Source organism: Neofelis nebulosa, chromosome X, assembly GCF_028018385.1.
Source record: "Neofelis nebulosa isolate mNeoNeb1 chromosome X, mNeoNeb1.pri, whole genome shotgun sequence".
In the NCBI taxonomy this organism is placed as follows: Eukaryota; Metazoa; Chordata; class Mammalia; order Carnivora; family Felidae; genus Neofelis; species Neofelis nebulosa.
Genome location: NC_080800.1, coordinates 45,751,031 through 45,777,987, shown reverse-complemented (window position 1 = coordinate 45,777,987; position 26,957 = coordinate 45,751,031). Strand labels below are relative to the sequence as shown.

The 26,957-nt window shown below is 45.6% G+C and overlaps 1 protein-coding gene and 1 non-coding gene across 4 annotated transcripts; both read right to left on the bottom strand.

The window, feature by feature from the left end:
* Nucleotides 1-5,060: 5,060 nt before the first annotated feature.
* On the bottom strand, nt 5,061-12,640 carry LOC131502229 (melanoma-associated antigen D4). 3 transcript variants are annotated; one of them, XM_058712882.1, is made up of 13 exons: nt 12,507-12,640; nt 11,256-11,466; nt 10,144-10,971; nt 9,590-9,793; nt 9,422-9,485; nt 9,116-9,195; nt 8,631-8,722; nt 7,921-8,000; nt 7,781-7,823; nt 7,302-7,364; nt 6,251-6,365; nt 5,485-5,915; nt 5,061-5,279 (listed from the first exon to the last, which is right to left on the bottom strand). In XM_058712882.1, exons 2-13 carry the CDS (start codon nt 11,463-11,465, stop codon nt 5,270-5,272), a joined length of 2,220 nt encoding a protein of 739 aa, XP_058568865.1. In that variant the 5' UTR covers nt 11,466; nt 12,507-12,640; the 3' UTR covers nt 5,061-5,269. The 3 variants fall into 3 exon arrangements, with proteins under 3 accessions (XP_058568865.1, XP_058568866.1, XP_058568867.1); XM_058712883.1 differs by lacking the exon at nt 12,507-12,640 and adding an exon at nt 12,371-12,482; XM_058712884.1 differs by lacking the exon at nt 5,061-5,279 and having other exon boundaries at nt 5,481-5,915.
* On the bottom strand, nt 6,612-6,740 carry LOC131503339 (small nucleolar RNA SNORA11). Its single transcript, XR_009257429.1, has one exon. It is a non-coding gene; the product is annotated as a small nucleolar RNA SNORA11 (small nucleolar RNA).
* Nucleotides 12,641-26,957: the final 14,317 nt, after the last annotated feature.

Sequence of the window (26,957 nt, the reverse complement as noted above, 5' to 3'; positions counted from 1 at the left end):
GTAGGTAGCCTTTTCAGATTGTCTTTTTACATGTAGCAACCTGTCTCTATGTTTCTAAATGTCCCTTTGCAACTTGGTAGCACTTTTCCCTATTTCCCTGTGTAACCCTGCATTATATGGATGTGCCACAGTCTATGCACTTACCTATTGCAGGACATCTTTTGTTTCAGCTTTGTTGAGGTATGGTTGACAAATAATAATTGTATCTATTTAGGTGGAATAATGTAACATTTTGATATCCATTGTGGAATGACTACCACGATCAAAGTAATCATGGTTTGATAGTTACCCCCTTTTTTTGTGGTGAGAACACTTCATGTGTACTCTCTCAGCAAATTTCAAGTATACAATACACTATTATTAACTATAGTCACCGTGCTGTAACGATTGCATCCAAGTTTTAGCAATTATGAATAAAGCTGTTATAAATTTTTGTGTGCAGGTTTTAGAGTGGACAAATGTTTTCAACTCACTTGGGTAAATGCCAAGAAGCATGATTGCTGGATCATATAATAAGAATATGAAACCTTCATTGTTTTGTTTATCTGGAAATGTCTTTATTTCATCTTCATCTTGAAGGATATTATTCCTGGTTATAGAGCCCTAAGTTGGCAGTTATATTGTTTCAACACCTTGAATATGTCATCCTAGAGACTTCTGGTCTTCCCTGTTTATGCTGAAAGTCAATCATCGCTCTCATTGTTCCGTTTTGAAGACCATGGCTTTAGCTTTATCTGCCGTGGTTGCTTCCATGATGTTCGCTCTCTCTCTTGCAGGTTGACAATGTAAGTTTAAAAGATGTCTGCTTTAGAACTTTCTTGCTTGAGATTCTTAGTGTTTCTTGAGTCTTAAGCAAGATGTTATTCATCAGTTTTGGAAACAGCATGCCCTTGTCTGTTCAAATATTGCCCAGGCACTTTTCCTGTCTCCTCTTCATTTAACTCCAATTAAAATATGTTCCGCCCATGTTAGCCTCTGCATCCACTGAATCTCTTCCTACTCATTTTGTATTTCCTTCATCTTTTCTCTGTATGTTTTACTCTAGATATTTTTATCTAATTCATCATCTAGTGTACTAGCATCTCTTCACCATGACTTACCTGTTGAAAATGTATATAATACATTTCTTGCTTTCAGGTATTTTATATTTTGTCTGTAAAATATCTTTTATGTTTATTTTTTGTTTTGTTTTGTTGATACATAATTTACATTCAATAGACTGTGCCTATTTAAGTGTACAGTTTGATGAGTTTTGACAAATTGAAACGTGTGTAACCACCACCACTATCAATATTCAGAATATTTCCAGTGCCCTGCCAACTTCCCTCTTGTGCCTTTGAAGTCAAACTTCTTGCTCCATCTCCAGCCCTGGCCAACCACCAAGATCTCTTGTCTCAGTATAGTGTTATCTTCTCAAGAATTGTATGTCAAATGATTCAAACAGCATGCAATATTCTGTTTCCAGTCGTCCACCACGTAATGCTTTTGATATTCCCAAACATTGTGTGTGTTGGTAGTTTGCTCCTTTGCGATACTTTGAATATTCCAAAGTTTGCTATTCATTCACCAACTGCTGGACATTTGGGATGTTTTCAGTTTGGGGACATTATGAATAAAGCTGCTATCAACATTCACATACAAGATTGGTGTGGACATGTGCTTTTAGTTTTCTGAATTAAATAAAGAGTGGAATGATTAGATTACATGGTACTTGCTTGCCTACCTTAATAAGAAACTGCCAAAAACTGCCAAAGTACCTAGTCTTTACACTAACATGTGAAAACCATAGTGGCTCCACCTTACCAGCCCTTGCCATCATTGTCACCCATTTTGAATGTAGCTCTTTCTAGTAGTTGTGGTATGCTGTCTCGGTTCAGTTTTAATTTTTATTTTCTTGTTGCCTAATAACTTTGAGCAACTTTACATGTGTTTAATTATTTGGCATGCATTTTCTTTGGGGGAAATGTCTGTTCAAATATTTTAGCTATTTTTAAAACAAGTTCTGTGTTCCCATTACTGAGTTGTAAGAGATTTTTGTATGTCCAGACATGCAAGTAAGTTCTTTATTATGTAAGTATTCTCCCTCTCTGTGACTGGATTTTATTTTCTTAACAAGATCTTCCAAAAAAGCAAGGTTTAATTTGCCTTTTAAATTGTTTTATAAAGCCAGTTTACCAATTTTTCCCTATTATTGTTCATGCTTTTTGTGTTTTAGGAAGTGTGGTCTAACTCAAGTTAACAAAGGTTTTTCTCCTGTTACCATGAACAAGTTTCATAATTTTTCCCTTTACATATATGCTTATTGTCTTTTTTGGGTTCCCCTTGTATGTGATTTGAGGTAATGCAAAAGTTCTATTTTTTCCATATGCATATTCAATGTTTCTTTAATATTTGTTGAGCACATATTTTCCCTCATTGGATCACCTTAGCTCTATTGTTGAAAATCAGTTGCCCATATATGCGTACCTCTATTCCTGGACTTTCTATTTGTTTTCTATTTATTTACATGTCTATATTTATGCTAGTACCACACTATCTTGATGACTGTAGCTTTATAGTAACTTAGGAAGTTAGTCAGCATGAGAATTCCAAATATGTGCTTCTCTTTCACAGTTGTTTTGGCTATTTCAAAGATTTTTTTTTTTAAGTATATTAACGTATTTTGAGAGAGAGAAAGAAAGCACGAGCAGGGGAGGAGCAGAGAGAGAGGAGAGAGTGAAAATCCCAACCAGGCTCCACACTGCCGACGGGAAGTCCGATGCGGGACCTGAACTCACCAACCGTGAGATCACGACCGAAGCCGAAGTCGGACACTTAACCAACTGAGCCACCCAGGCGCCCCTTGGCTATTTCAATCCTTTGTATGTCAGTAAAATTTATATAACCACCTTGTTGTTTTTTTTAGTCATTTGAATTATTATGAATCAGCAGATCATTTTGGGGAGAGTTTTCATCTTAGCAATATTGAGCCTTAAAGTCTAAACACATCATCTATTCTCCATTCATTTACATCTTTTCAAATTTCTCTCAGCAATGCCGATGTAAATGTTTCATTTACAGCTTCACATGTATTTTGTTAAATTCACCCTACAAGTTCATGTTTTGCATGTATTGTAAATGATATTTTTATTTTTATTTCCAATTTTTTGTTTCTAGGACAGATAACTATAATTGATTTTTGGGTATGGACCTCATATCCTGCCACCTTGCTTATCTCACTAGCAGGAGTTCTAGTAATTTTTTAAAGGACTTGTGGAACTTTCTATGTATGTGATCTTCTCACTTATGAATAAAGACAATTTTACTTCTTTCCACCTTGTATGCCCTTTCAATTTTTTGCAAATCCTGCCTTAATGCACTAAGTAAGACTGCCAATCAGGACTAGGAGTGGTAAGAGACCTTAGAGGGAAAGCTTTCAGATTTTAATGATGAAGTATGTTTCAGATGACCTTTATCAGATTTAAGAAGTTTTTCCTATTCCCAGTTTCCAGATAACTTTTAATCTGAATAGGCGTTAAACTTTGTTGAATGCATTTCCAAATGATACTGGTATCGCATTGTAGCTGTCATAAATTGCCACATACTTTCTCCTCCTTTCCAGACGAGGTGCCTTATCTCAGCTGTCCTCTGCACGCAGTGCTCAAACCCACACCTGTGGCATTTGGTGAGTGTCTGCACCCTCATTCAGGAAAAGGCACATCCTGCTGTGTGCACAGCAGGATCCTGGGAGGTTTCCAGGGTGAGGGTGCCAGAAGTGTCTTGGGTCATCCACCACCCCAGGGCTGGGGCCCAGGCATCATCCATCCCTCTCACATCCCAGGCCATGCACCAGTAAAGCTAAAGTGAAGGGGAACCCATCTCTGTCAGAATCACAGCGTCCCTGTTGCCGAGCCCAGACCCAGCAGCCAGGAAGACAGAAAGCACAGCAGTGGCCAACAAGGCAGAAACCCACCTGAAGCCTGACTTTAGGGGAGGAGACCTTCCACAGCCAGCTTCCCGGGGGTGTGACTTACACAGCCCCATGGGACCCCGTGCTCGCAGGCGTTGCACACCTGGTTCCATGCTCTGCTGCCACCCTCTTGGAATTCTTCATCATTTTTTCACAGGGAGACCCACGTTTTCATTCTCCACTGGGCCTGTGCAATTAGGTGCCTGGATCTGGGTCAGGAGCCTAGTGTGGGTGAGAGAGGGGAACCTCTTCTCAGGGAAAAGAGGCAATGGGGTGCAGGGGTCCTTAGTACTACTCTCTCCCTCTTCTGAACCTGGGACCTCGTCCCCTCAACTGAGGACGTCACTGAGGGGCCTGAGAAAGTTCCACTGTCCCGCCTGCCACTGAGCCCTCCCAGGTGTCTCACCTTGGTCCACAGGAGGAACTGCAGTCCCCACCCCACTCCCGCAGGGATCACTCAGCCCTTCAAGACACCAGGACTTAGGCCTTGCTTTGGCTTCACTGGGAGAGCCCTGTTTCCAGTGAAGAAGAGCTCCAGAGCCCACCAACAGGCCTCGGGTCATGGCCACAGGCAACGGGCTGGTGAGCTCTACTTTCATTAAACCTACTCTGTTGGGAACAATGGCTCCTCCTTCCACCTGCTGGAGGGCTGAGAATGTCGCTGAGGCCTATCTCCTTGCCCTGAAGACTCCATCTGAGGGAGGGATGAGATGCTGAGGTTGTGTGGAGGATGAGGGAAGGGTTCCCTTAAGATGGCGCCTCCAAAGATGGGGTGGAGGAGGTGGGGATTGGTGAATGTCTGTGGACCTTGTTGTGTGGTGGGAGGGACCGTGGCACCAACCCACAGCCTTCCACTCCACCCCTTTTCCCGCCACCTCCCCCACCACTGGCATCTAACTGGGGTTGTACCACGTGGGAAATCATGTAACTCTGTGGACTGGAGCCTCTCGAAACTCACAGTCTAGGCACTCAGCTGGCACCTCCGCATCTCCCAGCACTGTACCCACACCTATTGCTTTCCATGCAGAGGCGGGGCATGGCCATCTCAGAGCACCCGACCACGTGCTCCTCAGAGCACCACGTGCGCAGGTAAAGGAAGAAACTTCCCAAGTAATTTTGCAACTTTAATGTAACACCGATACCAAAAACATGAAAACACGACAGAAGCGCACAACAACAGCACACAACCGAAGCAGGAAGGGCAGAGAGAGCTTCATCTGGCATGCCATCTCAGATGGGCAGGGAGAAGCTGCCTAGAGTGCTGTGTGAGGGAGGGATCTGAGGAGGCACTCTGGCCTGGTGCGTGACGGCCGCAGTCCATCAGCGCTGCCTGCAATGCAAGACACAAAAGCTGACGCAGAAATACAAATATATGTGAAACGGGGAGGGAGGCAAGGACAGAACAAATGTCTTTCACACTCTCTTGGTTCCCCCACTGCTTCCAGGCCCTCCCCCCCCACCCCCCCTCCCCCGACTTCTCACAGCCCCCTCCCACACCCTCCTGCAGAGTTTCATTTAGCGACTGAAAACCTTACTGGATCCAGGAGAAGAAGTTGGCACTCGTTCTGGCGGCATTTCTGGTCCGGATGGTGGAGCTGGTGCTGGGCCCATCAAGAATGCTGGTGCTGGCCCCACCGTTGGTGCCACTGCTGACACCAGCCCTCCAAGTGGCTCTCCTGTTGGCACGGTTGCTATTCAGAATGTACTGATGGTATCTGGCCCAGAAAGCGAAGGGAATCCTGGCCCAGGCATCGCCAAAATCTCCGTCCTCATCCCAGGTCAGGAGCTCCACCTGTATGTCATCCCAGCTCCACCGTCCAATCAGAGCTTCGTCCCCGATATTCATCTGGGCTCTCATCTGGGCCCTGGCATGCTCCTCAGCCATATCCACATCCATCGTCTTGAATGCATCATCCACAGCCTCCAGGAAATGAGCCTTCCACTCCCGGGGGTCTCGGTTCTGATTCTGCAGTAGAGTGACAGCGACCATCCAAACAGCTAGCCCACCTCCACTGAGCACCTGCTTCCTGCCATACACCCTCCTGGGAGCTGTGCATAATCATTACACAAATAAAGACCACCGGAGTCTGACCCTCCCGTTATTCCAGGCCAGTCCAGGGGCTTCACCCATCCCTCCCGCTTACTAAGTCTGTGAACTTGTGTCAGTGACCTACTTAGGAACCTGTCAGTATCCTCACTGGACAGACAGTGGGAGGAGGCCGTGACCAAGAAACAAAGAAGGTACAGCAAGGACCAGACCCAGACCCCATCGCCTGGCCCCAAACAGAGGCTCTCTGTTACCTGGGCAATGAACCGCAGCACCCTCATCTTGCTGGTCTCGTGGCGGGCTCGCAGGCCCCAGAGGAACTCATACTCGGGTGGGCTGCTATTGGGGACCTTCTTGTACTCCAGGTACCTCAGGGCAAGAGGAAGAGAAACGTTTGCTTCCAGCCAGGCAGACCTGTTGTTGCACCAGTGGCTCCCAGGTGGCCCCTTTCCAGCCCGATGCTGCAGCTCAGCTCCTGGGGGAGGATGGTCCTGACCTCCAGCCCATGCCTCACTCCCACGCTCACTCCTAGGGTTTCTGCCTCCACGATTGAGGCCTACAAAGCCTTAGGCCACCAGTCCTGCCCAAAAGCCACGTGGAAGTGCAGGGTGGGACACGTGTAGGGTATCTGTTCATAGGAAGGCCACAAGTTTGTGCCCCTTGTCACAATGCGCCCAGAGTCCCGTTGGGTGTGTTGTAAACAGAGGAGCCATTTCATCAGGCACCCTGCTCTGAGCTCACCCCAGTGCAGGGTGTCGTCCATGGCCTGGCGGAACCCCGGGACGGCCCACTGCAGAGAACGACTGTAAAGGGAAGAAGAGCAGCACACTCTGCCCATACCCCTGATGGTGTGCGCGTGCACGTGTCCGTGTGCCTGTGTGGGTGCGCGCATGTTCTCCAAGGACCAAGGACTGGGTGGGCCCTAACCAGAAAGCCAGGAGGGCTGGGCTCTAGGACCAAATGGGGCGCTTACCTGTGGGGGCCATGCTCAGACTTCCACCCTCTGAGTCCCCTGTTCCCGGGATGGAAAGCAAGGGAAATTCTACTATAGCCTATGGGGCAAGTGCCAAAGGGCATGGGGGTTGTAACACACCCTACACCGTGTTCTCTGTCAGCTTGTACTCCCTTTCCCCAAGACCAAGCTGGATCTCTACTCCTCGCCAACACTCCAGACGCCACCCACACTCACACCAGGGACACCTATCCCTCTGGTGCCAAGATATGGGATGGAGAATGGCTTCTCGGCCAGATCGGCACACGAGGAATGCACAAGCATGAGACAAAGTTAACCTGGCCAATACTTACTTCTGCTTCACAAAGTCCTCTGTAATGAGCTTCCTCAGATCGCCAAGGAATGGGTGCCTCACCCTGAGGGCAAGGAAAGGAATCCATAACAAGAACAGTGGCAGTGAAGGACACGTGGGTGGGAGCACTCCCTGGCAGGATTGAGAGCTGCCCAGCCTGTGGGGCATCCCCATGGAGGCCTGGGGTGGCACCAGGGGTCGCACGTCAAGGATGTGAAGGATACCCTAGGCAAGGGTTTGGTGCAATCCCTAAATCTGATGGTTTCTCTTACATCTCATCTGGGGCCAGAGAGGGGATATGGAGCAGCGAGGGGCTGAGAGTTCAGGACCATTTCCCCATGCACCGTGACGAGACCCTTTGCCTCTACCCAGTCCAGGACGTCCACTCCCCTGGCACCAGGCCACCAGGCTACTGCAACCCTGGTGCCACTGGTGCCCAAGGACAACACTGAGGGGTGGGAGTCGAGAGCCCAACCATACCCAGGGCGCAGTCCCATCTTGCGTAGTGCCTCCCAGAGGACAGCTGTGAGGGGAAATGAGATACAAGAATTTCACACACAAAGCTGAGACTCTGGGCAACACCCCCCCACCCCCACCCGGCGGCAGGTCCAGCCACTCACCCTCGCTGGCACGGTTGCCATTCATGAAAATGACTCCCAGAATCACCAAGAGGAGGCTCAGCCTGGGGGTGTCCTTGGTCCTAAAGGTGGAGAAAGATGCATTCTATCCGGCAGGCATCTGCCCGAGGGACTAGGGTCGGTTCACCTGACTAGCCTTTCCCAGATGGCTGGGCTACAGAGCGGTTCTTCCCACTCTGCGCATGGCTTGTTCTCTGACCCAGACCATCTTTTCCTCTGTCTGAGACTGAATCGCTTCACGCATCAAACGTAGATGCGAAGAGCCCCTCCCAGAGTCGTGTCCACAACAGGGTCAGGGCAGGGAGCAAATGCTTGGCAACAGTGTGTCCACAGGAGGTATACCCAGACCTTCCCCGCCCTTCGAGCACCGGGAGTTAGACTGGACAGGAAGCTTCCTTCTCCCAGGACCATTCTGCCAAGCCCAGGCCAGGCACGTAGCAGGAAGGGACAGGCAACAAGGAGCCTGCTTTCCCAGAAGATGGGGTGAGGAGGTGGCCGGGGTGGGGGTGAAGCCCTGAGAGCAGCCAAGGCTTGACCCCAGGCTCCTGCCCTTTCATCCCCTAATCACTGGGCACCACTAACTGTGGGTAGGAGCTGTGCCAGGCACCAAAGCCCTGTTTTCCCGTTTCTCCGAGAGGAAAGGGAGAGGCACCAGCGAGGAACCCACAATCCTCTTGCCTGCCCTTTCTTACTTTCCCAGGAGACGAGCTGAGGAATCACGTGTGCACACGAGAATGTACAGGTGTTCTTCCTTGTCAATTTCCTTCAGGTGGATCCCAAACTTCTACATGGGGGAGAAACCAGAACAGGACATGAGAAACCCACGCTGCCTGTCCCGCAGGCAGTCCTTTCATTTCCCGTCAGAACTCTCTCTCAGCCGGGACCCCAAAGTCACGCGGAAGACTGAAGAAGAGAGGCCGAACAAGAACTGCCCTGTGGGAGCTCTGGCACCGGCCAAAGCAACAGGACCCACTTCAGGGGACAAGAGACACTCAAAAGAGCATGAGGGAGAGGACCCCGCGGGGGGTGGAAGCATAAGGTGGACGCTCCCAGGTGGAGAAGCTAGGGAGGGCTTCCAGAGCAGGTAGTGCCGGAGGTGGGCCTCAAGGGGCTGCAGGGTGCAAGGCCTGCCTGCAGCTCTTGTACTACAGGGAGCTGCCCCTGTCCCTTTGCCCACCTTTTCCAGAGTGTACGTTGCTCGTTCAATGATCTCAGGGAAATGTTCGTCGTATTCTCGGATGACATCCTTCATCATGTCTGCGGGAGATGAGAGGTGGAGAGAGCACCAGGGCTGAGCAGGGGCCAAAGAGCTGCACCCCCTCAGTCAGCCTCACTGAGGGGAGCACAGTTGGGACCCCCGTACTGTGCAAATGGGAGCGATCAGCTGGGCACACTGGGTGGGGACATGTGATGCAAGGCCCCGCAGGGTAGGGATGGGGACGGGGGAAGGGCAGAGCTCAGGGAGGGGGCGCAGGTTGCCCACCTGAGCGCTTGATGGGAATCTTCTTGTAGTCCTTAATCATCAGATATTTCACCAGTTTATTTGCCTGGAAGAGGAGGAGCACACGGGGAGATCAAGGCATGGCTGACCTCCAAGAACCGGCCCATAGGAGAGGAGAGGAGGAAGACGGGGAAAAGGCAGATTTCTTACCCTCTCTTGCAGAAGGGTCACGTTGCGGGGTGGCAAGCACAGGACATGTCTTGAGGGTACCTGGGACCTCAAGGCCATCGGTGGCCGGGGAACCATATGAGCCCGCACTGTCATTGGAGGCTGCGATGGTCTCCAGGTCGGTGGGACTGCAGGAGGCTCTCTCTCTTCCTCGCTGCTCTCATATTCGTCATCCAGGTGCTTGGACTGTAGCATTAGAGAGAGAGAAGAGACCCAGGGCTACCAGACTCACCGTGCAAAAGTGCCCAGCACACGTCTTAACCAGAAGAGATACTTGGAAATGAGGGTAGTACAAACAGTGGATGACATGTGCTGAGTGTTTACTATGTGCCCGGCACCGAGCCAACCTCTTCTCCCGTCAGGCCTGAGGGCAGAGACTTCATGGGGTCAAAGCATACTAGCAAACTTGTGTTGGACCAACGTGCACAAGCTGACAGAAAAGAGGAGGGGAGAGGAGGGGAGGGGAGGGGAGAGGAGAGGATAGAGCAGAGAAAGGAGGGGAGCAAGGGGGGGTGCAGACAGCAGGGAGGTCTCACCTTCTTGGTCCTCTTGCCTCCCATCCTGACCCAGGGCTCAGCACTGTGCTGGGCAGGGGCAGCTGCACCCTCAGGCCCAGGGATGCTTGTGGACATCTTGGTCTTGGCAGCAGATGCTGTCACAGCATTCTGAGGCTCCACCCACCGGGTCTTGGCGAGAGCCTTTCCAGATTTGGTCTTGGGCCGGGTGGCTGCCCCCTCCCTGGCAGGTGCTGCCTGGAGCACCCCGGAGGCAGCACTGGGGCCCTCTGTGGCAGCCTCTTGGGCCGGGGCAGGCCTCTTGGAGCGAGAGAAGGCCATGCCACTGACTCCTGCCGGCTGGGTGAAATCAAAGAGATCGTTCTGACCCAGGAAGGCTGTCTTGGGCCGGGTGGCATCCATCTCACTGGCACACGGAGCCTGAGAGAAACCACAGGCAGCACTAGGACCCTCAGTAGCAGCCTCCTGGGCCTGGGAGCCTGTCTGGGGCTGTGTGGACTTTGCTGGAGCCCCTGGGGCGGCCATCTCACTGGTGACTAGCATCTGGGAGATGTGTGGAGCAGCAAGGGTGGTCTCAGGGGTGGCTGCCTGAGCCTGGGCCGCATAGGTCATGGGCTGGGTATCTTCTCCTGAAGCCTGGTCTGTGGCCACTGGGCGGTTAGTGACCACCTGATTGTAGGTGGCACGGGCAGCAGCAGCAGCGGCCCTAGCAGCACGATTGGAGGCGGCTGCGCGGGCTACGTTGACAGCATGGGCAGCAGCCTCATTGGCAAGTGTTTCTGGATCCAGCTGAAATGCCTCCATCAGAGTCCTAGCTAGCATAGGGTTTTCCAGTTCCCAGGGCTCATTCTGCAAGGCCAGACAGAAGGGTAGGGGAAGGCAGACAGTTCTACAAGCTCACATCATGCTTCCCACCCAGCCTCCTCCCTGCAGCCAGCTCCCAACCCCCACCCCCCGTCTGCCCCCCCACCCCGGACTTCCCAAACCCCCTTTCTCTGAGCAGGAGAGGGAATGCTCCGGAGGCTGGGCAGTCCTTCCCCATTCAACCCTCCCATTCACCCCCCCCACCCCCTCAAAGCAGCTTCACAGGGGAGAAGGCCCAGGGCCAGCAGGTGGCCAATAAGGAGCCTCACCGATAAGATGCGAAGGCCTGGACCCAAGCTCCCAAAGGCTCTGAGGATACGGATGTCAAAGCTGGTGAGGGTGCCATAGCCTCCAAAAGCACCAAATTCTTCATAGTCATTTCCTTCAACCATCTCCTCCTCCCCGACTTCATCGCTACCCTCATCCATGTCTTCAACGTTGTAGGTTTCTGATTCCATGCGGTAGCTTCCCTCAGCCATGCTGGGGGGGGGGGGGGCGGGGAGGGTGGTCCCAAGGAGAAGAGAGCTTAGCCAGGGAGGGAGGGTGAGGCTTCTTCAAGGGGGAGGGGGCGGGATCCAGTGGGAGGTGGGATCCCTCAGGAGGAGGGAGGCTGCAATCATCAGGTTACTAGGCAGTACAAGGCAGACAGAGGGGGGAGGGGTAGGAGGGAGAAGGGAGGGAGGGGGTGTCTGTTGGGTTAGATTCTGTCAGAGACGCAGCACTAGGAGAGGGATAGCGATGGTCTCCCTGCACTTAAAGGGGAGTTCAAGAGGGGCACGCTCCCCGTCCCAGCCTCTAGATTTGAATAGGGGGTGGACTGGTGGGCTTGGGTCTGAAGAGTCCCAAAGGGGGATGCATTGAGAGAGGGAGAAACAAAGGGCTTGGATTTAACGATGAAGGGGGAGAGCAGATGACATGAGAGGGCTGAGACTACCGGGACCCCGGAAAGCTATGGGAAACTGAATCCAGAGACCCTCTGGCTAGGTCCAGGCGGGGGCATTCAGCTGATGATTCAGGTCTGGGTTGGGCTCATACAGGAGCGCTAGGGGTGAGAAGGGTGGGGGTGGGGGCTCGGATTAGGTGAGGCATGAATTAGAGCACTGGAGGTCTCAAACCCCAGGATCGCAACTCCAGGAAGGGGCCCACGGGGTCAGCTTGGTTGGAGTGATCTAGGGGTGGTTGGGGTGGGGGTAGGGCCTCTGCTCTAAGATAGCTCAGCAGGGTGCACACGGGTCTGCTAAAGGGGTTCGGATTGTGGGCTCCAGTGTAAGTGGGGATCAGAGAGCCTGAGTCTCCTGTTGGAAGGCTCTCCTCTCCTGTTGGAAGGCTCTCCTCTCCTGTTGGAAGAGGTCGGTGCGGGGGGGGGGGGGGCGGAGTGTCCTACCTAGACCGTGGGTCTAAGCGGGCTCGGGTTCTGAGTGCCTGGGCTTTGTTCAGATCCGGCTATTGGGGGCGGGGAGGGCGCACCGTGCCGGGTTCCACTCGTCCTCTCCCGGTCCAGTCCGAGGCTGGATTCTTACCTTCCCTGGGGCTCCAATGGCGTCCGTCCTCAGCACCAGGAACCCCGCAGCCGCGCCCTCGCCTACTGCTGCCAGCACAGCAGCTCCGACCACCCCGCCCCTTTTCTCCGCGCACCCCCCGCGTCTGGGGAGCCTGCGCATGCGCGGACCCCTCCAGCCCGCCCGCTTTCCCAACAAAAGCCCTCTCCACCAGGTCCCCAGTGCGCATGCGACTCCAAGAGTGGGTGGGCGGGGTGGGGGGTGTTTTCTCCTTCCCGCCCGAGACCCCTCACCCCTCCTCTGACCGCAGGCTCGCTCACTCACAGCTCTGGGTGCAGTTCGACCACCCAAATCATCTACCCTCGGTGCCCGCACTTCTGCACAATGCTTCTCGTCCCTGCCCTCCCCGTTCCCGCTAAACTCCTCTGGTGTGGTCTGGAATACACTATGCCTGGCTTCCCCAGCATGACCCCCAGGTCACAAACACAAAGGTCTCTAGCTGTGTCTCTAACTGTGACAAGGGGAATGGAAATGGCCAGAGGATGCCAGTTGCCCTTGTGTTGCCCAGCACTACCCATCTCTATGGCCCCCAGACACACTGGGAACATCTGCTTCCCCAGCTACTCTGTATGCAGCTTGTGCATCACAGCGCTGTCTGTACTGGGGCTTGTCTTCCTCTCACAGCAGCCCTGGGAGGTGGCTGTCAGCATCCCCATTTTACAGATCAGAAAGCTGAAGCGCAGTCACACCGCATGAACTAGGCAAGGCCACAGAGCCAGTAAACAGAAAATGCAATATGTGGGCCTGGGTCTTCCTGACTCCAGACCCCATGTCCCAGTAGGGCTGGCCTGGGGACTGAGGTGCGCCCCCCCCCCCACTTCAGTTGGAGCGACAGATCCACCCCTCAGCTCTCTTGCCCTGCCAACACCTGTCCCAAACAAGCAATGTTTGTGCTCTCTGAGATGCAAGCTCATGCTCTGTATCCGGGACACAGGTAGAGACCCCCAGTCTCCAGCCCTCACCTACTGCACGCGTGGGTCCATCCAAGTGTGGGAATTGCTCCTTGGGGTCCACTCCCTGACCTAACCTCAGGCCTCTTCTCTGTGAGTGGCACAAACACGCTGCCCCTGAGGCCTTCCTGGTGCCCGCTGGAGCGGCCAGGACAATCAGGCATTTTGTGTGTCTGAGCCATGGCAAGCCCTGCTTCAGAGTAAATGTTTGCCCGGGGTTCCTTGCAGGGCAGGGGCCTGGGGCCGCTGTGGTCTTGTGGAAAGAAACCGGGCTGGTCTTCAGAATTCCAGGGATGGGGTGCCGGGCCAGTCTGTTGCTAGCTCGGGTCCCTGGACATCTGTGAGCCCGGTTTCTCAATATGCAACATGGAGAGCACAGGAAGCACATCCCAGGGTCCTACCCAACCCAACACATGCTGCTGTGCTTCCAGAATGACTGGAGAAACTGCTTTGGAGGCAGACAATGCTATGTTTCCAACTCAAATCGAACCTGTGCTTTTTACAAAAACCATAGCGGACTTTCAGATTTGTTTTTATGTCAGCCTCTCCGGGACTCCTGTGTGTGAATGGAAGCTATTGCTAGGACCACAGCTTTTACTCTCCAGTGACCAGTATCAGTTCTGACTGGCTGGATGACTTTCCTCAGCTGTTGCATAGCAACCTCCCCTGTCAGCAGCCTGTGTCTCTTCAGCCCTTCCTGTATAACACGTTTCTGTGGGAGGTGACCAGACCCTAGAAATGAAAGCCTTGGCAAGCTGCTCAGTGCTAATAGAAAATACTGTGTTCCCATCTCAAACTGAACCTGTGCTTTTTACAAAAGCCATAGTGGACTCTCGTACTCATTTTGTTTGCTTGTTTTTGCTTTCTTTCCCCTTTCTGAAATTGAGCTATAATTGGCATATGACTTTATGTCAGTTTCAGGTGTGCAACATAGTGATTCAATATTTTTATGTATTGTGAAATGATCACCACAATAAGTCTACTTAACGTCCATCCCCATACATAGCTACGACTTTTTTTTCTTATGATGCGAGCTTTTGTCACATTCGTTTTTATATCAGCCTCTCTCTATATATGCTATATAACTATATATCTATGCTAACACGCTAGTAACTCCAAAATCTACAGCTCCAGTTTGAACCTCGCCTTTGAGATCCAAACCCATATATTCATTCCCCTACGTGACATCTCCATTTGGATGTCTCAAGGGCTCCTCACAGTGAGTCTGTCTAGAACTGGTCACTTGGTATACCTACCCCTCCCAAAGGCTCAGACTCCCCATCTCTCTTGTTTCTAAAACTCCCATCTTCACCATCTCAGTAAATGGCACCATTATCCACACTCACTCCAGAAAACGGAAGTCAGCTACCACCACTCCCCTTTGCTCATACACTGCACCCTGATGGGAAGCCTCTGCAGCTCTCCAGAACTATCTCTCTGTGTGGCTCTCCCCTCCCTTATTTCCAGCAAATTCTAGTCACGTTGGCCTCTCAGAACTCTCAACTCTGTCTCCTTCACTCAGGCTCTCCACTGGGCTCTGTTTGTGTTCAGTCTCCCTGTGCTGCAGCCTGTAAACTCCATCCAGGCAAGAAATTGGGGGAGTTGGGCAATCTGAGAGCTCACCATATTAGTTTCCTTTCTCTCAGGGATCGCTCTCTGGCTGTTGCCTGTGGTGCCATGACGTAAAAGCTTTAGAATTTTTTTTTGGTTTGCAGCTATTCAGGTGGGAGAGTAAATCGGGTTCCTGTTAAACCATCATGCCTCCATGATGTATTTCTTAAATTTGAATTTTTTCTTAAATTTGAATTTTTTTTTTCACTGAGCCATAGGGTTTTAAGGTGTGTTTCCTTGCTACACATGCATCTAAGCTCTACCTAAGTGACTCTGCACAGATATCGTATGGTGTGTATTCATGACATTTTTCTTTCCAATCTGCTCCCCCAGGGCTTTACCCTGACTCCTAAGGAAGTGGAAAACTGGAAAAAATATACAACCATTCAACACCAAAGGTAAGAATTACAGGGAACTTCTCATCAGAAACAATGCAAGTTATAAGATGGTGGCATATCATCTTTATAATAGTGAAATAATTAATAACTGCCAACTCAGAATTTTTATATTCAATGAATATCTTTTTAAAATGAAGTTGAATTAAAAGTTCTTTTCATACATACCAGTGTTGAAATAATTCATCATCATTGGATATGCACTACAAGAAATAGTAAAGGATGTCTTTCAGGCATGAGAAAAATGACAGTAAATATAAATATATTCTACACAAATGAATACTGGAGATGTTAAATATGATGATAGCGATAAAATAATCTTTTTTTTTATTTTTGGAACTTTCTTTATAAATTAATTGAGAGCGTAAACAGAAATTCATAGCAATGCATTGTGGAGTATAAATTCTGTGGAATTAATTTCTTGGACAATAATAGCACAGGGCCTAGTGGGAATATAAGTATACTGTTGGTAGGTTCTAATTCCACATGTGAAGTAGTACAATATTACTTGAAAGTAGACTGTGGTAAGTTAAAAGAAGCATCAAATGTAAAACCTATCCAAAAAATTATGGCTAATAAGCCTATTTGGAAGATAAATGGTATTATCATGAAATACTTTAAAATAAGTCCTAAAAGGGAAAACAAAATAAGACAACAGATGAGCAAGTAGAAAACAAATAGCATGATAGTTTTAAATCCAACCATATCGACAATGGTATTGAATACAAATTGAATTCACCAATTAAAATGTAGAGATTGACAAATTGGATTCCTTTTTCTTAAATAGGCTTTATTTTTAGAGCACTTTTTAAGTTCAGAGCAAAACTGAGCAGAAAGTACAGAGCCATCCCATAAACCCCTTGCCCAAAACAGACACAGCCTCTCCCACTACCAACATCCTGCACCAGACTGGAATACTTCCTCCTACAATCAATGAATCTATACTGGCACGTCATTATCATGCAAAGTCCACGGTTCACATCGGTGTTCACTGTTGGTTTTGTGCATTCCATGGGTTTGGACAAATATATAATGACATCTATCCACCATTATAGTACCACACAGAATTGTTTCACTGCCTTCCAAATGCTCTGTGCTCCACATACAAACCCCTCTCTCTTTCCTAACCACAGGCAACCACTGAGTTTTTTTGTTTGTTTGTTTGTTGTTTGTTTGTTTTGTTTTGTTTTTGTATTTTTAAACTGTTTCCATAGTTTTGCCTTTTCTGAAATGTCGTATAGTTGGAATCATACACTATGTGACCTTTTTAGATTGGCTTCTTTTAGTGGGTAATGTGCATTTAAGTAAGGTTCCTCTGTGTCTTTTCATGGCTTGATAGCTCATTTCTTTTTAATGTTGAATAATATTCCATTGCCTGGATGTGCCACAGTTTATTTATTCATTACCCTATGGAGGACGTCTTGGTTGTTTCCAAGTTTTAGCAATTATGAATGAAGCTGCTATAAACATATATGTGAGATTTTTGTGTGGACCTAAATTTTCAGCTCATTTGGGTAAATACCAAGGAGCACACCTGCTGCATTGTATGGTCAGAGTAGATTTAGTTTTGTAAGAAACTGTGCAACTGTCTTCCAAAGTGGTTGTACAATTTTGCATTCCCACCGGCAATGAATGAGAGTTCCTATTGCTCCACATTCCCACTAGCATTTGGCATTGCCACTGATCTGGATTTAGGCCATTTTAATAAGTGTGTAGTGGCATCTCATCGTTGTAATTTGATTTTGCCTCATGACATATGACGTGGAGCATGACAAATGGATTTTAAAAATAAGATCCAGCTATATGGTGTGTACATGAATTCCACGTTAAATGTAAAGGTACACAGAGGTTAAAAGTAAAAGGATGGCAAAAGATATAGCATGCTAGCAGTAATCAAAATCAAGCTGTAATGGATATATTAATACCAGACAAAGCAGATTTCAGAACAAAATACATTACCAGAGATAGTAATTGGTTATATTTATATTTACAATTATATTTGTATTTAAAATTGGTTAAAATGGTCAAGTGGACATAAAAATTCTAAACAGAGTTTGGAAATAAATGAAAGAAAGAAAAATTCACAATTAGGGTCAGAGATTTTAAGTCTTTTCTCTCAAGAGTTGAACAAGTTGACAAAAAAAAAAAAAAAACCCAAAACCAGTAAGTGTATAGACTGAAAAACACTATCACCCAAATTAATCTAATTAACATTTTAGCACACTCTCCCCAGCGGCAAAGAACACACACTCTTTTCATATATACATGAAAATTTACCACGATAGACAATATTCTGGGCCATAAAAAAGTGTTACTAAATTTGACAGGATTAGCATCACCCAAAGGATTTTCCTAGAGGACAGTGGGATTAAATTAGAAGTAGATAACACAAATGTATCTGTAATATTTTAAAAGCATTTGGAAAGTATATAATACACTCTTCAGTAACATATGGGTGAAAGAGGGAATCAAAAAGAAATTTAGAAAGTAATTTGAACTGAATGAAAAGAAAGTACAACTTACTAAAATTAGTAGGATGTTTCTAAAGCAGTCCTTACAAAGAAATTTATAGAGCACAAATGCCTACATATAAAAATAAGAATTCAAATCAATGACCTAAACTTCAGTACTTAGAAACAAAAATGCAGACACAGTGAAGACCAAAATAGCAGAAGAAAGGAAATAAAGGAAAGTGCAGCAGTCACTGAAGTAGATGATAGAGAAAATAAAATACATTAAATCTGATCTTTAAGAATATGAATACAATTGGGGTGCCTGGGTGGCTCAGTTGGTTAAGTATCCGACTTCGGCTCAGGTCATGATCTCGCGGGTTCGTGAGTTCCAGCCCCACGTGGGGCTCTGTGCTGACAGCTCAGAGCCTGGAGCGTGCTTCAGATTCTGTATCTCCCTCTCCCTCTGCCCCTCCCCTGCTTGCTCTCTGTCTTTCTCTCTCTCTCTCTCTCTCTCTCTCTCTCGAAAATAAATGGACATTAAAAAAATAAATAAAAAAAGAATATCGGTACAACTGATAAGCCTTTATCTAGAATGATTAGGGGAATAAAAGCGAGAAGACACAGGGCACCTGCGTGGCTCAGTGGGTTAAGCATCCGGCTCTTGACTTCGGTTCAGGTCATGATATCATGGTTTGTGTGTTCAAGACCCACATCGGGCTCTGCACTGGTGGCGCAGACGCTGCTTGGGATTCTCTCTCTCTCCCTCTCTCTCTGTCCCTCCCCAGCTCATGTGCTCTCTCTCTCTCTTTCTCCCTCTCTCTCTCTCTGTCTGTCTCTCAAAATAAATTTAAAAAAATTTTAAAAAAGGAAAATATTATAAAAAATGAGAGAGAGACGACACGAGTTACCAATATCAGGAATGAGAGAACTGTTGTCATCAATGATCTTACATTAAGATATTATAAATGAATATTATCAATAACTTTATTGTAATCAATGAAATTTTATACCACAAAAATATTCAAGAAAATGAAATTTAAAATGTCATTTGCAATAGCAAAAATGCCATTTACAATAGCCTAAAAATATAAATTGTTTTCGTATAGATGTGGTAGAAGAATGTGCAACATTTTACCTGAAAACATTAAAATATTGCCAAAAACAATTAAAGAAAACTTAAATAAATGCAGAGGTATACTATGTTCATACTATCTCAAATACCAAACGTTGTTAAAGACTTAATTTGCCACAAATTCATCAATAGACTCAGCACAATCTCTGTAATAATCCCATCAGGGTTTTTGTAGGAATTGATAAACTGATTCTAAAATTTATAAAGAAATACAAAACACCTAGAGTATCTAAAACAATTTTGGAAAAGGAAAACCAGTTTGAAACATTTATGCCATCAGAATTCAACACTGTTTTTTTCAGGTGTTGAGGATTAAGAAGGGCACTTGTGATGAGGACCGGATGTCGTACGGAAGTGTTGACTCCATACACTGTACATCTGAAACTAATATTACATTGCATATTAGCTAACTGAAATTTAAATTGAAACTTAAAAAAATAGAAAAGAAACCAACAGTTATTACGAAGCTACAATAATCAAGAGAGTTTGCAGTTGACATAAAGAGAGACGATAGAACAATTTAGCATGATAGAAATTTCAGACACAAATACATGCAAGTATATAGCCAATTTGCTTTTACAAAAAGATGTCAAGGAAATTCAATGGGGAAAAATTAATCTTTTCAAAACATAGTGCTGCTTTTTTTTTGCCATATATAAAGAGAAAGAAAGAAAGAAAGACAAAGACAGAGAAAGAAAGAAAGAAAGAAAGAAAGAAAGAAAGAAAGAAAGAAGAAAGAAAGAGAAAGAAAGAAGGAAGGAAGGAAACCTCAATCCTTACTTGACACCATAAACCAAAACAAACGTAAAATGGATCAAAAACCTAAACGTGAGCTAAAACTGTAAAATTTCTACAAGGAAATATAGGAAATTACGACCATCACAGTGTCTTTGGTTTGGGCAAAGTTTTTCAAACTAGGATGTCTAAAGAACAAAGTATGCAAGACAAAAATTAGTAAGTATGACTTCAAAATTAAAAATGTTTTGGTCTTCAAATGTCACTGTTTTGAAAATGAAAGGGAAAGCCACAGACTGGGATAAAGTATTTAGAAAAAATATATATCCAACACAGTACACTTTTCAACTATATAAAGAACTCTTGCAACTCAGTCATAAGAAGACAAATACCCAACTAAAAAACTGGAAACATGGACAAACTATTTCAACAGACTACCTCAACAAAGAAGTAATACAGATGGCAAATAAACACATGAAAACACGTTCACCATCATTTATTATTAGGGAAATGCAGATTAAAGCCACAATAAAAAAAAAACAACTGTGTCGACACCCTCGTATGACTAAAACAAAATAACTGACCCTAACAAATGGTAGCAATGATATGGAGCAACTAGAATACTCATACACTGGTGGTGGGAATGTAAAATAATACAAACACTTTGGAAAACAGTTTGGTAGTTATCTAGTTAGATATACATCTCGCATACAACCCAGTCATTCCACTCCAAGGTGAATGCAGAAAAAAGGAAAACGTAAATCTAAAAAAAAAAATGTGTTTATGGATGTTCTTTGCAATTTTACCTGTAATAGACAAAATCCTGGAGACAAGCCAAATGTTCATCAACAGGGACATGATCTAACTGTGGTATATCCATATAATGTCATAAACCATTAAAAAGGAATGAATTATTGCCACATACAGCAACAAGAGTAAATGTGAAAACACAATACTTGAAAAAAGCCAGAAGTATCCCCCCCAAAAAAGAACACAGATGGTATAATTACATTTATTAACACTAGAAAATGAACACTAACTTATAGTAATAGACATCAGTTCAATGTTTGCCTGGTGATGAGAGCATGAGGAGGGCAGGATGGATTTCAAAGGCATACAAGGTTATTTTTCATTGTTGTGTATATATATACACATCATATACACATACACATACATATACATATACATATACATATACATATGTATGTATACATAAGTATATGTATATACACACACATACATATGTACATACACACACACGCCTATACATATGTATATATATACACATTATCTCGAGTATGATGACTGTTTCACAGGTACATATGTCAAAATTCATCAGACTGTGCACTTTAAATCTGTTCAGTCTACAGTGTGTCGATTATAACTCAATACAGTGTAAAAGAAAACAAAAACAAAAAGCGGATGGAGAGGCACCTGTTTGGCTCAGTCAGTTAAGCATCCGACTCCTGATTTCAGCTCAGGTCATGATGTCATGGTTCCTGAGACTGAGCCCCGTGTAGGGCTCTGCATTGACAGCATGGAATCTGCTTGGGATTCTCCCTCTCTCTTTCTCTCTGCCCCACCCCCACTTCGTGCGCACGTGTCCTCTCTCTCTCTCTCTCTCTCTCTCTCAAAATAAAAAAATAAACTTTTTAAAAAAGACAGAGGATGGGGAGATATATATTGCAAACTTTATAAATTTATAAGATATAAATATCAAATATTATGTAAACCAAGGGCAGATGCCTCACGGTATGCATTTTTCAGTTGCATAAAAAGAATGATATGTATTAAATGCAATAGAATTTGTTGTCTCTGTGAGAGGCATAGCGTGGGAGTGGAAAATGCCAACAAAAAGGATCAAACAAATGAATGACAAGTGAGGGGTCTGGCCTGAAAGAATCATGAGAATAGTGATATGAGCTGGAAATAAGATTTTGTCAGCCCCTGACCCTAAATATCCCCACTGTCCCTTCGCTTAAACTATTCTGAGCTTCTCTTAGGCCCGTGAGAGTCACACTTGTGACTGCCTTAGGGGCTTTATAGTGCTGCTCCTGGGGTCCCTGCCCTGGTAACCCATTTTCCTCTCGTGCTCAACTGTCTACCTCAGGCTTACTTTTGAGGTCTCAACTTCCACATCAGTTTTCCATGAAGGCCTTTTCTGGCCACAAACCGCTTTATCCCCCATTTAAATTACTCATCCTCTTTTCCTTTCTCTGAGCACCCTGAAAACTTGCTCCATTTCAGTATTTGTCCTAAGGGGATATAGTCGTTAGAGAGAAGCTTGCTGAAACATCTGTCTCCCCGATCCAGCCACGGCCCCATGGTGAAAGTTGCCATTGTCTGTTTGGTTCTCCACTGTATATCCTGAGGGCCTATTCCGATGCCTGTTACATAATAGACTCTCCAGGATGTTTGTGGGAGGAATAATTGAAACTGAATGGAAAGGAAGGAAGACTAAGAATCAGTAGAGGGATTGGTATGTGAATGTATATATTCATGCTCTCCCGCAGATGTGGCTCCCAGGGGCCCTGACAGTGGGGACACAGACAGGGATATGTGAGGGAGAGCAAAGGGATGAAAGATACCCAGATATGGAATATGTGGAACGGGATGGAAGGGAGAAAGAGAAACTCAGCAGAAGAACCGGCTGGAGGACTGAAACGATCTAGGAAGGAGAGAGAGAGAAGTGGTGGCAAAGAGAGAGGGAGGACTCAGCGGAGATGAGGGAGAGGTGGGGGGAGAGGGACAGGAAGTAGGACTGCAAGGTGACAAGCAGAAAGCCAGGGGCAGGAGGAAAGTTAAGGAGCGCCTCTCCCCAGAGGCACACCTTACTGGGTGGTGATCAAAATAATGAATTCCACAAGTTCCCCCTTTTCTTTCTTTCACTGTCATCTCTTAACATTGGCCATGAAAATTTAGAGCTGTCTGTAAAAATCAAGACAACAAAGGTCCCACCTCACTCATTGCTTTTGGCGAAAAGCTGGTGGCTGAGCTCTCACCAGCAATAAGGCTACAGGCAGGAAACACGAAGAGCACACTCCTCATTCTGAAGCAGCTGCATTCAGGTGGCTATGTGGGAAGCACACACCGTGAAGGTAATAGACTGATGTCTGCACTGTATTTGTAGAAAGGAAAAAAAAAAAAGGAAACATTTTATCAAGTCTTTCATGTAATATGCCATGGAGAATTCCCCATTGTGGGGCACTGGAAAAGAACTGAGTCCTCTCAGGGACAAAACAAGGAATTGCAGATGGAAGTTGCCCTGCTGCTGGTATTGGGAATTCCCTATATCTAAACCTCTAAAATGGAGTAGGGTGAGGGGCATGTGAGCATGTGGAGGTGTTGGCAGGAATCTGACGGTATGGGACTAGTGTTTGTCCACAGGACAAAACATCTTCCCCCTGCCCTACACTGCCACTCTGCCCTCTCCCCAGGGCTTTCTCTAAATGAGGCACAGACACGAGGGCGTCGAACATTGTTCACTGGGCTAGTTCCCAGCACCCCTCAATTTAGAGCCTTCTGGTGGAGTTGGGTTGAAGCACAGGCTTGGACTCAAGAATGAAGCAGAATCTCTTTGACCACTTCTGCATCTTACCACCACTGACCCCTAATGTGCAAGGATGATGACTCAGCCCCAAATCTCCAGTGAGAAGAAAGGAAGAGAGAGTGATGTGGCAGCACCCCAGCCTTCACAGGTTGGCACTGGCTCAGTTTACTGCTTAGTGTTGCAAGAGAGAGAGAACATGCACATGTCTTACATGCATGGGTGCCACCTCACAGCGTGCAGTGGTACTGCACTCAGTGCTCCGGAATCTGGCCCGTGTAAAGGAGTGGGGAAAGGGCCTGGGAGTGGGGGCTTTCCCTTGCCTGAGGAGAGGAAAGAGAAGCGTGACCCTAGTAGATTCCCTGCTAGTTAGAACCACGGATGGGAACTGATCTGATCCTAGGAAAAGGAGGTCACGTGTAAAATCTCAAGGGATTTTGCTGTTAAAATCTCAAATGTACCAGTTCTGGAACGTGTTAAAATGTGGACTTGTTGAGAAAAACAAATGCAAATTCACAATAGTGTATTTTCATTAGAATATGAAGAAGCAATAAAATCTGGCATATAATTGCTGATGCTTTTAAAACTTTTATCATGTTGGAAATCAGTCACGTGCTTTGGTTGACAACATACAACTATATTTGTAAAATATAACAGGGTGAGGTTTATATAAATTCCAAAACAAGGATATTTGCTTTATACATTTATTATAACGTGTTGATTACTTTCAAAAACAAGCACTACAAGAAAATATGAAGGTGGATACAGTAAAGTAAATATATCAAATTGCAATGTTCAGAATTAGCTAGTTCTAACCCTGGTTCAAAATCATTGCATACAAACATTTATTTTTTCACATGTGAGATAAACTGATAGGCTGGAAGGTGGTTGGCAAGAAAGGGAGATGGCTTTACGGAAGTGATTTTTACAATGATCAGCTTTTACCATACATGCTATTCAAATAAAAGGTATTAGATTTTATTTTATTGGACGATGATAAAATAAAGGCCAGAAAATAAGAAAGAGACAAATCTTTGGTTAATCATTTCTTTACCTGAAGAGATATTTAATTCCTGGAAGATTACTCCAAGGTTAAGGAAGAAGACTTCTGGAAACCGATAAAATGTGGATCTACTGACAAAAATAAATGTAAGTTCACACACAAAAAATCCCCCCTGAAACTAATATTATGCTGTATGTGAACTGACTGGAATTTAGATAAAAACGCAAAAAAAGGAAAAAAAAAAGAAGAACAAAGCAACAAAATCTAGCATATAGATGCTATTTTAAAACTTTAAATGGTGGGTATAAATTGAACACATGTAGCTACCTTTACAAAATGTAAGAGGGTGAAGTACACAAAATTTAAAAACATAGGAGTGTGATTTCATAAATCTATTATAACATGTTGACTGTTAAAAATAATCTAGGACTATGAGAAAAAAATAAGTACAAAACAACTAATTATAGCAATTTTAAACTCCAGAATTTTCTAGTTCTAACACTGGATCAAAATCACTCCAGATACCTTATTGTTCATCTATTAAATAAAAGGGTAGGTTAGCAGGTGGAAAGCAAGAAAGAGGGATAACTTGAAATAAATGAATATCCTAAAAATTGGCTTACATCAATATACGCTATTCAAAAAAATATATTACATTTTACCACTATGCTAAAATAAAGAGAAAGGGAACAAGAAAGAGATGAATCATGGTTTTGGGATATATGTTTCTGGAAGATTCCTCCAAAGTTAGGAATATAGATTCTCCGTAACATTATATGTTTCGGACCTTTATTAGTTTCATGGCTCATTTAAATTTTGTTGGGGTCAGGAACACCCCTGCCTTGTAAGATAATGTACCAGGAGGATACTTTCCTTGCACTTCCTACCACAACCCCTCCCCACCTCCCTTTGTTGTTTGCTTTTTTCTTTTTTGCCTAAGGAACTGATTATTTATTTATTTACATATTTATTTATGTTATTTTTAATTTTTAATTATTTTTTATCTATGAAATTTATTGTCAAATTGGTTTTCATAGGACACCCAGTGCTCATCACAAAAGGTGCCCTCCTCAATACCCATCACCCACCCTCCCCTCCCTCCCACCCCCCATCAAACCTGAGTTTGTTCTCAGTTTTTAAGACTCTTATGCTGTGGCTCCCTCCCTCTCTAACCTCTTTTTTTTTTTCTTCCCCTCCCCCACGGACTTTTGTTAAGTTTCTCAGGATCCACATAAGAGTGAAAACATATGGTATCTGTCTTTCTCTGTATGACTTATTTCACCTAGCATAACACTCTCCATTTCCATCCACGTTGCTACACAAGGCCATATTTCATTCTTTCTCATTGCCACATAGTATTCCATTGTGTATATAAACCACAATTTCTTTATCCATTCATCAGTTGATGGACATTTAGGCTCTTTCCATAATTTGGCTACTGTTGAGAGTGCTGCTATAAACATTGGGGTACAAGTGCCCCTCTGCATCAGTACTCCTGTATCCCTTGGGTAAATTCCTAGCAGTGCTATTGCTAGGTCATAGGGTAGATCTATTTTTAATTTTTTGAGGAACCTCCACACTGCTTTCCAGAGCGGCTGCACCAATTTGCATTCCCACCAACAGTGCAAGAGGGTTCCCGTTTCTCCACATCCTCTCCAGCATCTATAGGCTCCTGATTTGTTCATTTTGGCCACTCTGACTGGCGTGAGGTGATATCTAAGTGTGGTTTTGATTTGTATTTCCCTGATGAGGAGCGACGTCGAGCATCTTTTCATGTGCCTGTTGGCCATCTGGATGTCGTCTTTAGAGAAGTGTCTATTCATGTTTTCTGCCCATTTCTTCACTGGGTTCTTTGTTTTTCGGGTGTGAAGTTTGGTGAGCTCTTTATAGATTTTGGATACTAGCCCTTTGTCCGATATGTCATTTGCAAATATCTTTTCCCATTTCGTTGCTTGCCTTTTAGTTTTGCTGATTGTTTCTTTTGCTGTGCAGAAGCTTTTTATCTTCATGAGGTCCCAATAGTTCATTTTTGCTTTTAATTCCCTTGCCTTTGGGGATGTGTCAAGTAAGAAATTGCTACGGCTGAGGTCAGAGAGGTTTTTTCCCTGCTTTCTCCTCTAGGGATTTGATGGTCTCCTGTCGCACATTCAGGTCCTTTATCCATTTTGAGTTTATTTTTGTGAATGGTTTAAGGACGTGGTCTAGTTTCATCCTTCTGCATGTTGCCGTCCAGTTCTCCCGGCACCATTTGTTAAAGAGACTGTCTTTTTTCCATTGGATATTCTTTCCTGCTCTGTCAAAGATGAGTTGGCCATACTTTTGTGGCTCTAATTCTGGGGTTTCTATTCTATTCCATTGGTCTATGTGTCTGTTTTTGTGCCAATACCATGCTGTCTTGAGGATTCCAGCTTTGTAGTAGAGGCTAAAGTCTGGGAATGTGATGCCTCTTGCTTTGGTCTTCTTCTTCAAAATTACTTTGGCTATTCGGGGCCTTTTGTGGTTCCATACAAAGTGGTTCCATACAAATTTTAGGATTGCTTGTTCTAGCTTTGAGAAGAATGCTGGTGCAATTTTGATTGGGATTGC